The 9,761-nt window shown below is 56.2% G+C and overlaps 2 protein-coding genes across 2 annotated transcripts in view; one reads left to right on the forward strand and one right to left on the reverse strand.

The window, feature by feature from the left end:
- Positions 1-3,317, forward strand: bet3.1 (uncharacterized protein). The gene is made up of 5 exons (XM_002954579.1): positions 1-71; positions 436-538; positions 1,155-1,226; positions 1,743-1,850; positions 2,426-3,317. Coding segments are annotated over exons 1-5 (408 nt in total). The 5' UTR covers positions 1-69; the 3' UTR covers positions 2,549-3,317.
- Positions 3,318-4,921: 1,604 nt separating this feature from the next.
- The window catches only part of VOLCADRAFT_106479 (uncharacterized protein), a gene marked incomplete at both ends in the record, with an annotated part of 10,113 nt that continues 5,273 nt past the window's right edge, over positions 4,922-9,761 (reverse strand). Inside the window, 7 exons of the mRNA XM_002954648.1 lie at positions 4,922-4,983; positions 5,985-5,996; positions 7,303-7,481; positions 7,868-8,039; positions 8,297-8,394; positions 9,445-9,479; positions 9,566-9,673. Coding sequence (XP_002954694.1) covers positions 4,922-4,983; positions 5,985-5,996; positions 7,303-7,481; positions 7,868-8,039; positions 8,297-8,394; positions 9,445-9,479; positions 9,566-9,673 — 666 coding nt within the window. The remainder of the gene's footprint in view (positions 4,984-5,984; positions 5,997-7,302; positions 7,482-7,867; positions 8,040-8,296; positions 8,395-9,444; positions 9,480-9,565; positions 9,674-9,761) is intronic.

A 9,761-nucleotide genomic window follows, 5' to 3' on the forward strand; every position in this document is an offset into this window, starting at 1 on the left:
GGTTCGATCGTCCGGCAGCTCATATCAGATTTCGAGGACATTGAGGAGGTCAACAAGCAATTAGAGCAGATGTAAGTATGTTACCACGCCAGCTTCTCGACCACTGTGCTAGTGCAGCAGGTTAAATTACTTACAGGGAGCCCATCTCCCCTTGAGTTACTTAAAAGGAGCCCATTCTCCACCTGCAACGTTTCGACCCTTCCCAACTTGCCGACTCCGTACCCCAGTCCAGGCTCGAACTCACAAATAACCCACACCACACCAATCTCGTGCGAGGGCACCCCCCCGCCCGCGTCCCCCTCTACTGCAATCTCGCGTCTCCTCTACTGCTGCCCGTGTATACCCCTGCCTTGTTTGTCCGTCTTCTCCTCTTGGCCGCCTTTCCCCTCCCCTCCAATCCTTCCCTCGCCCATTCCCACCGTTTATTTCCTCCAGGGGCTACAATATGGGTATCCGCCTTGTGGATGAGTTCCTAGCCAAGGCCAAGATCACTCGCTGCTCGTCCTTCCGGGACACTGCCGAGGTGGTTGCCAAGCAGGTGGGGCGGCAAGGGGCAACAGGACAGGACAGTGGCGGGTCAAGCATCCGCATCACGCGCGCGGGAAAGTCGTAAAGGGGTTCTCCCGAGCGAACTGCCAAGGAAGATCATGAGCGGTGTCTGAGACGACCTCCCCAACTCGAATGAGCATAAACTACCCATGGAAGCTACTTAAATGTCGATTACTTTAGTTTTCAATTTACGAGTAAACTAGACCCTGTTTACAGTATTGAGAAAATCTCTGTCCCACGAGTGGAACAGCATACAAAAAAGGCGAAATCTGGGAGATGGAATTCTGGACTTGAAGGAAAAAAAGGATTTGGGGCGTTTGGCGCTATTCACCATGTCATTCCGCAGTGTGGCCCCCACCCAACACAACCATTACTTTTGGGGGCTAGGGACCGAGGCCTGCGCCGTCTTTATGGAGCTTAGGGTCGGTCGGCGGTTTGAGGGCTTCCGAAATGAAGACCTGAGACTTGTACTCGTGTACTACTGGCGGCGGCTTGAATGTATAGGACCTGGGCTCCCCCCTCCTGTGTTCCCCCTGGCCTTTCCCCCCCTCGGGAGGGCTCCCCCGTGTCTCGCACTACGTAATCACACCTCTCCCCCCGTGCAGGCTCTCCCCATGTTCCTGAACGTCAGTGCCAGTGTGGCCAACTGGAGCCCGGATCAAACCGAGTGTAGTCTGGTGGGAAGGGGGAGGGAAGAGGGGAACCGAAGCTGTGCCGAGCAGGAAGCAGGGTTTGTGTGGTTCGCGTGGCGTTTATTGCGGGAAGGAGCCTGGGGCTATGGCGTGGTCTAGGCGTTTATTGCGGGAAGGAGCCTGGGGCTACGGCGTGGTTTAGGCGTTTATTGCGGGAAGGAAGGGTTATCGAGGTTGGGGGTAGGGGCTTTGGGAAGGAGCCTGGGCCAACGGGATCGTCGTACGGGGCCCTGCCTGCCGCTGAACAGGTAGGGGGGTAGAGTGGGGGGTGGAGACCCACCATGGCACTGGGGCTGTGGAAGTGGCGGCTGGTGCACAGGGCTGGGTTGGGCAATCGCAGGTTGGATAGCTAGGGCTGGCAGTCCTTCAGATGCCAGTAACTTTCTCAAGCGCGTTCTCCTACACCACCGTACCCTAGCCGCCATGTGGGTCGTTCCCTCCTCTCACCACGCCCCGCTCCCTGGGGGGCCCCTCGGGCTCGCTCATCCGATCTTCCCGCAGATTCTGACGGACAATCCCCTGGCTGACTTCGTGGAGCTGCCGGAGGAGTACCGGGACCTTAAGTACTGCAATGTGCTGGCAGGGGTGGTGCGGGGGGCCTTGGAGATGGTGGGTGGCGAGGGGGGTTTGGGGAGGTCTGGGGGGTGGGGGGCCGCTGGGCAATCGGAGTGAGGTGTTTTTGTCTGTACCTGTTGCTCGTGTATGCATTTAGACACATGCAAAAAGTTTGAGAATGTAGGATGAAGGCAGTGAACAATGAAAGGTGCAACGCCTTCTTTCGAAATGTGTTCTTTCGTGTGTTTGTGTGTATGTATGTGTGTGCATGCGCTGAGTGTTTTCCTCTCCCTCTTCCTGACCGGCCGTCTGCCCCTCCACCCTCCCGACCACCGACCTGAGAACCGCCGGATGCAGCAGAACACACACACATTCCGCTTCCCTCTTTGTTTTCCCACAGGAAGCTTTGAGAAGGTACCAAAATTACTACTGCATCTCTTGCCCTGCGCACATGGCTCATCTCGCTGACAAGAAGCCTTCCCCAATCTCTCTTGTTCATTATTCCTCCCACCCAACTCAGCCTACGCCGGGCTAATTGCCCTGTCCTGTTCCGTTTTCCACCATCCACTTCGCTGTTGCTTCTTGGGGCTTCACATATCATTCCTCCCATCCTACCCCACCCCACATAGGTAAATATGGATGTGGAGTGTCGCTGGTTGTCTGACATGCTCAAGGGTGACGACTGCTACGAGCTGCGTGTGAAACTCAAGGAGCACCGAGATGAGAAGTTTCCGTATAAAGATGATGATTGACGGGTTCTTGCAATTGTACGACCATATGAAGTGCGAGGGATACATCGTTTTCTGTAGGTCTTGACTGCAATCCGCACGGGGCCCTCTCTCCACCTATGTGCTGTCTGCCCATATGTATGTATGTATGTATGTCACAACTCTTGTAGGGAGGGTAAGATGTGAGGGGATGTAGGGATACGTAGAGATTGGACGGAGACCCGCGCTCCGTCTGGTACGAGCTCGCCCTTCAAAAAGTGAACGCACACCCATAAATGGGGTAGAAGTGGAACCTTACCGATGTGTTTCCAAAACGCCACCGTCCCCCACTACGCCACAAGGTTCCCCTCCATCGGTGACTGCGGCCCTTCGGTGCACCCGAACATGTGTGTTGGTGGCTGGCAAGGGACGCTGGTGACGTGAAGAGACGCCTCGCGGCTGTGTGCAGGCGAAGGTTGAGTGGATGATGATCGCTCAAGACGTTCAACTCACCCCACAAATTCAGGACTTAAAGGGTGTCTAGATGCTCGAGGATGCAATACATAGGTTCATAGAACTACGACACTAAACAGAGTTAGAAAACGTATGGGCTCCATACCTGTCTCCGGGCACCCGCCCATTGACAATTGCGGTACCAGTGTCATAGCACATCTGTGCCAACCGCCGCCCGCAAGAATTGATGCCGGCATCTCTATTCGCGCACGTGATGCCTAGGAGGGGATGCGCCTCTGCACTGAACGTTTCGGGCAGATCTGGAGTAGTCGCTGTACGGGCATTAAAATCACCCGCAAGTAGCACCTCATCGCCCGCACACCGCAGCCTGTCGAGCTCACCAGTAATGCTGACAAATACTGCATCAGGGACGTCACTGAACTCCCGTGCCGTGCTATTGTGCACACTTGACCCCTGAGGTGAGCAATTATCTGCCCCCATGAGGAGCCCCCGACCTCCAGGGAAGTACATTATGAAGTCGAAGCCAGCCAACCTCCACCCCTATCGGAGCAATTGTCCGGCCTACTTCTCGCACATGGGAAGTCATCTCACTCCGAACAAACACAGATACACCGCCCAATCTTCGAGAACCCGTGCGTGGAGCCCTCGTGCATGCGAAATGGGTATAGCCATGTAATACCAGTTGCTCCCTGGCGTGTTACTAATCAACAGGCGCCTTTGTCTCAGTCAAGATGATCACGTCATGGTTAAGCAGACCTCGCTCAGCCTTCATCGGGTCAAATCTGTCCGATGAGAAAGCATGCATGTCCAAACAAGGATCCGAATGCAATCGGCCCCCCGGCACGTTGCAACAGTTGATTTAGTTGCGGCTGATTGAGTGCAACGGCTGCTTTCTAACTTGTTACGTGGCCCCGGCCGAGGATTCTGGCCTACACAAACTCAGGTTTCTTTTTGAAAGGACGTGATAAGCATGGCCAGTGGCAGCGGCCGCATCCCCCAGTCGACCCGCTGCCCCGCCGCCTTCTCGGCCCCACATCCAGGCCCACAATGCGCGATAGCAGGGAGGCCAGGGCACGATTCTCGTAGCCCAGTACCTTCAAAAACAACCAAAAACAAGCAGGGCCACACATGTGAGCTTCGAAAGGATCCCCCGGCAGCAGCAATAGGAGCGATGGCAGGAGCTGCAGCAGCAGCGGCGTGAGAAAGCCTCAGAGAACCCCATCATTTTCACATACAGGTCGACGCATATACAGATGTGCGATACGGTACTGGTGGTGATGAGGGATAGCGAAACAAGTACAGATGGGTTCCCCTGAAGACTTGGCATCTGCCTGCCTACAGCGCCCCCCATCACGCTCCAGCCCTGTCCAGCCCGCGTTGCTGCCGCCACTGCCGCTGTGCCGGAGCCTAGTTGTTTATGGCAAAAGGGAATGGCGAAACGAAACCGGAATTAACACAAATCACGTAACGGTAAGCGAAACACCATCTCACGTTGCTTGAAGGCATAAATTGTGAAAGCTCAAAAGCATCACTTGTAAGACCCTTGAGAAGTTTTCTCTCCTCGCATCCACTCTTACCTGTGCTTGGGCTATCATCTGTGCGTCGGCGCAGTCTTGTAGCTCAATAGGGATATGTAGGGCATATCTAGGGCCAGGGGACCGGGAATGTACGACCGTGGGACCGGCGAGGGACCTAATTTATGTGCCTTCCGGTCCCCAGCCCATTCGAGCTCACATATACACCAAAAACTAAAGTATTCCCAATTTCTACGAGTGTTATAAGTAAGACGTTTAACGAAGAACATATTGACAAAGAATTGTGCCTTTACGTTCGCGTTTAGGCACAGGTCTGACTTTGGATGAGAGCAGGACATTTTGTCAAATTCACTGCTGGTTATTGTATTAGACTCGGTTGATATAAGAGTGTTTCACGCAAGAATGGGTACTAGCGAAAGGTAACCGCTCCGATGGCAGCGAGCACGATTGCGGTAACAGATAGAGGAGCAGCTGTGAAGGTCACAAACCCACGTGCGAGAAGAGCGTGGATGGTCAAGCAGCAAAGCCTCAGCAGGTACCAAACGGGTACATGTTTAGCGCAATCACAGAAGGCAGAAGTGTGGCGCCTCTCATGCGGCTCTCGCTTAGTTCGGTTCGCAGTCTTCTGTGTCCGCTGTGTTGCCTAGCCAGGGGCTGGGACAGCGCCCCGGTTGGCGTGAGTGAGGGGGTGAGGCGAGCGCGGCGGAACAGACGGACTTAGAGCCACGCGCCCGCCCGCCCCTGTGTTTCGGCCCGGTCATAGCCCCCGGTGCTTGTCCTCTCTCGGGGCGAGCCGCCCACAGTGTAACACCCCATCAGAAGCAGCGGCAGCTGGACAGAGCTCCCTGCCTCACGAGCACACAAAGCAAGTCGCCTTGACGTGGCGGCAGCTGTCATAGGCTCATGATGGGCCGGGGCTGCCGTGTGAATCCCTGGCAGGCGCGCGGCTTGCACTGCGTGTGATCTGATGATGGGCCGGGGCTGCCGTGTGAATCCCTGGCAGGCGCGCGACTTGCACTGCGTGTGATCTGATGATGGGCCGGGGCTGCCGTGTGAATCCCTGGCAGGCGCGCGACTTGCGCTGCGTGTGAAATCCTGCACACCCTACACTACACACATAACGCAATGCCCTCTAAGACCGAGAATTCATGCACTTCTTCACATACACTGAATGAATGAAGGTTACAGTGGACCCCCTGCAAGGTCGGTGCAACGCATCCCCGCATCACAATGCCCGAAAGTGAACAGTAGCTACAGCCCGCCAGCAGAACACCCAAAAATGCAGAGACACCCACCGGGACACCACTACCAAACAGGGAGCAACAGCGACGCATCACAACTGCACCAGAAAATTATAAAGCAGGACTCGGGGAAAGTCGCCTACACAGGCACCTCAGGACACACTACCACAACCTACACACAGCCCTCCAAGGGGGTGGCGCTTGCATCAGCCAGAGCTTTGCTCGGCTCACCCGAGCAACCATCTGCAATTGAATTTGGCCCACCGTGCTCAGGGCCACGGGGCAGGCCCAGGAGTGATGCTGCCGCAGGGTGGCTCCCCCACCACCCACCGCGGGGGTCCCGCGGAGGTCCCGCAGCCCCACCAGGCCACCACCGTGCGGCGCATGTCAATGTGACAGTGTCGGAGATAATCGGTCACTTGTAATACGTTGTCCTGTGGGAAATGCACTTCGTGCGACATGCGACTTGACTTGACCCGACGAGTTGACCTGCCGAACCTCTTTGTCATTGGAATCCTGGTTCCTAGAGTGAGCCTCCATTGCATCTCTTGGTGTTTCATGAGTGATCGCTGCGTTGATCGATTGCGTTCGGTTCCGCAAGGTTCCGCTTGTTCTTATCTTTGGGTTCACCGTATTCTTGATGAATTTCGTAAAGCTTTTCTGGAGTTAGTTTTGGTTCTACTAACGCCACCACGTCAAAGTCTACTTTGGCGAGCGGAGCCCCTTGTCCTATTATTATATGGACGCTCCTGTAGCGTTGCGCTCCCGATTTTTTTTACGAAGAATGGAAATTGGATTGCTACTTGGCCATACAGAGTGGCTGCTCGCGCAAAGTTAATTCCTGGACTCCATGGACGTGCATCACTCCACAAAGTGCGTCGCCACTGCTCCTGCGACGCTCGAGCGACCTAAAAACGTTCCATACAAAGGTCCTCTAATGAAATGTCGCGCGAGCCGACCAAAATCTGCGAGTTGCCAGGTCGAAAAGGTCGCGTCCCTGCGCGCGTCCCACTTAGGTCGCCCAGCTGGACGAGCGTGTACGGCGCCCGGTCCCCGGGCACCCGATATGGTAGTTCAAAAGCCGAATCAAACCATCAGGCCCTGTCTCCCCCACACCTGAATTTAATAGTACAGCAAAGTGTTCCCTGAAAACCTCAATATCATCTATCCCATACCGCTCTCTCAACTTCCCTCCCAAAGCCCGCCACAAAGCTCTTTGGGTGGTCATTCAATTTGGGTTTTATGGGTCGTGGGGAATTGGATGTGGAGACTCGAGTACGGTACTGGTGGTGGTGAGAGATAGCGATACAAGTACAGATAGGTTCCCCTGAAGACTTGGCATCTGGAATCCCTCGGAGGGGAACCGTTGGCATACTGGCTGCCTACGGCACCCCCCATCACGCTCCAGCCCTGTCCCACGAATTGCGCTTTACAATGCCCTAAAATGTCAACCTGAACCTGCCTCCAAACCCTCTCTGTCTGCCCCTGCTCTGCTCTTGCCCTCGCGGCTTTCAATCCATCCCTTCCCCCTCCCCCTCCCCCTCCTCACAGCACCCCTGCTGCCCATGCCCCTCCCCATGACCACCTCCACACTCCTCCTGCCGCTGGGGGCCCTCCCTGTGGGCATACACGGAGTAGGGTCCGAAGTCCCGGCGGGCCGAGTGGTCCACTCCCCAGGCGGGGGGCAGGTACTGCGGCTGTAGAGCCTCCACGAAACATGTGCGGAACCTGGGGCCGGTGTACAGGGGGTTGCCGGGGCCGGAGGTCAGCAACAGCGGTATCAGGAAGGGAAGGGGAAGCGGGTGGGAGAAGGTGCTACTGGAAGGCTGTGGGTGGACCCTACCACCGAGGGTGTGCGGGAGGACACTAATCCTCGTTCTCCAGCTTAATATCGGAGCAGCCCGCGTGCCCAGCAGCCCTGAACTGCTACCACCAACATACAGCTAGTATACTGCCAAGCAGCAACTCCACTCCCCCGTGCCGCCAATCACCACAGCCGCTAGTGACCCCACCCTTCCCCTACAATACATACATACACACACACTCTGCCTTACTCCCCCCTCGTCTTGCCGCACCCACACCACCTCAACCCACACCCCACGACTCCAGCACACCTCTTTATGAGCTGCATCAGCTCCTGCTCGCCTCCTCGCTGCATGGCCAGCTTCACCACACACTCTCCATGCCACAGGTGACCGCTATCCAGCCACTCAACAGCCCGGGGGTTGTCCATACTTATAATTGGGGTCAGCGCTGTCGGCCTTGCTGCCACTGACTCAGATGCAGCTGCGGCCGGATTTTCGGAAGTATGTGCGCAGTGCACAGCAGGTGATACCTTGCTTGGGCTGTGGTCAGGTGGATGCTGCTGCTGCTGCTGCTGCTGATGATGATGATGATTTGCACGGAAGTACTTGTTACGGCCCCTGCGACCCAGACCTGGGGTCGGGTGGGGTGGAAACACATCGAATTTAAGGACGGGAAGGGGGTAACTGGGGGGTCAGGAAATCTCTTCTCCCCTCCCCTTCCCTCCCTCCACCACCCACCCGCCAGCAATGCCGCCTGCAAGTCTCCAGATCTCAGTCCGGGATCCTCGGCCTCCGGGTCCCGACCTAGTGCCGCCTTGACCAGCCCCTCCAACTGCCTGATGAGGTGGAGAGGGGGGAAGGACGAACCACGAACGAGTGAAGCTGCTGCCAGGGCAAGCCTGTACCAGACGTAGAACTGACCAAAAGGCGTTCTTGAAGGCGGCGACCTCGGGATGACGTAGTGAAGAAGGTGTCAGAAAACTACCTACCTAGCCGCCAAGACTAAAATAAGCGCAGAAGAAACGCAGTAATGCCAAGCCGTAAAGAAGTAAAGGTTGGTGTAGAAGCGGCGGAAAAGTAGTAAAAAAACTGCTGACGTGAAGCTGGAATAAAGTTTGCCGCCGGCCTGGCGGCGGCATTGCCGAGGTTTGGCGGCCAAGAACTGGCTGGTTAGCTGGTAATAAGAAGCTGGTGATATGGAAGTGCTCCTCCCAACCCCCCAAAAAACGCGCGACCGACCCGACCGACCCGACTATCCTAGTCCGGCTAGCCGACCGACGCAACACGATAAACCAGCAAAGCTCGAACCCCCTTCGGACTCACCTGGCCAGGCAGCAGAAGCAGCGGGCAAAGGCACATGCGAGGCAGAGGGGTAGCAAGGTTGTGAGCAGCGAACGGGAAAGGGAGTACTAAGCTGGCTGACCGGGGAAGTAGGGAACAAGAAGCCCTACAGAACCTCTGTGGAAGCGGAAGAAAACGCAGGGATTAAAAAGATTTATAAATGCAATGACAGCGCAGGGCGACACAGAAGGTGTCGTATGCGATGACGGAATTGACAACGGAATGACGCATTGGACGACGTGTATGCCGGCAGGAACTAAAAAGAAGTTAGAATGGAGAACTGGGTTGGAAAGGACGCAAAAGAAAGGCCAAAGAGAGGAGAGGGAGTTGGTAGGAAGAGAAGCGCATGGAGAGGGGGCCCAGACATAAAAACATGATGATAGGGATGTCGGAGGCAACACATCAACAGATGTGTGTGTATGTGTGGTGATGTCGTACGTCTTCACTTCTCAGATAACACATTGTGCCGACACAGGCAAGGGAAGAATGAAGATGGAATGGGGGTTGAGGGGGGCCGTCGTACATCTGTACGACCCCCCACTCACCTGACTCGCTCCAGGGGCATCCTGGATCCGTTCTTCTGCAGCGCCAGTGCCGCCCTCCTAGCTGCTGAGGGGTGGACTACCCCTGGACGGCCCTCCAGCACAACCTCGATGCCACTCCCACCACCACCTCCATCAGCACCGTCAGCTTCCGAATCGACATCACCATTCCCGCCGCCTCCCTTTCCTCCTCCTCCCGCTGCTCCTGTTGTTGTTGCTGCTCCTGCTGCTCCTGCAGCGGCGGCGGCGGCAGGAGTCCCACCAGCCCCAGGAGCCCCAGGAGACTTCTCGCCGTTCCTCCCTTCGCCTGGTTTGAGCGA

Source organism: Volvox carteri, assembly GCF_000143455.1.
Source record: "Volvox carteri f. nagariensis unplaced genomic scaffold VOLCAscaffold_44, whole genome shotgun sequence".
Taxonomy (NCBI): Eukaryota; Viridiplantae; Chlorophyta; class Chlorophyceae; order Chlamydomonadales; family Volvocaceae; genus Volvox; species Volvox carteri.

Coding starts and splice junctions, on each gene's coding strand:
- bet3.1 (XM_002954579.1), top strand. Junction 539..1,154: donor CCGAGGTGGTTGCCAAGCAG/GTGGGGCGGCAA, acceptor CCCCCCGTGCAG/GCTCTCCCCATGTTCCTGAA. Junction 1,227..1,742: donor ATCAAACCGAGTGTAGTCTG/GTGGGAAGGGGG, acceptor ATCTTCCCGCAG/ATTCTGACGGACAATCCCCT.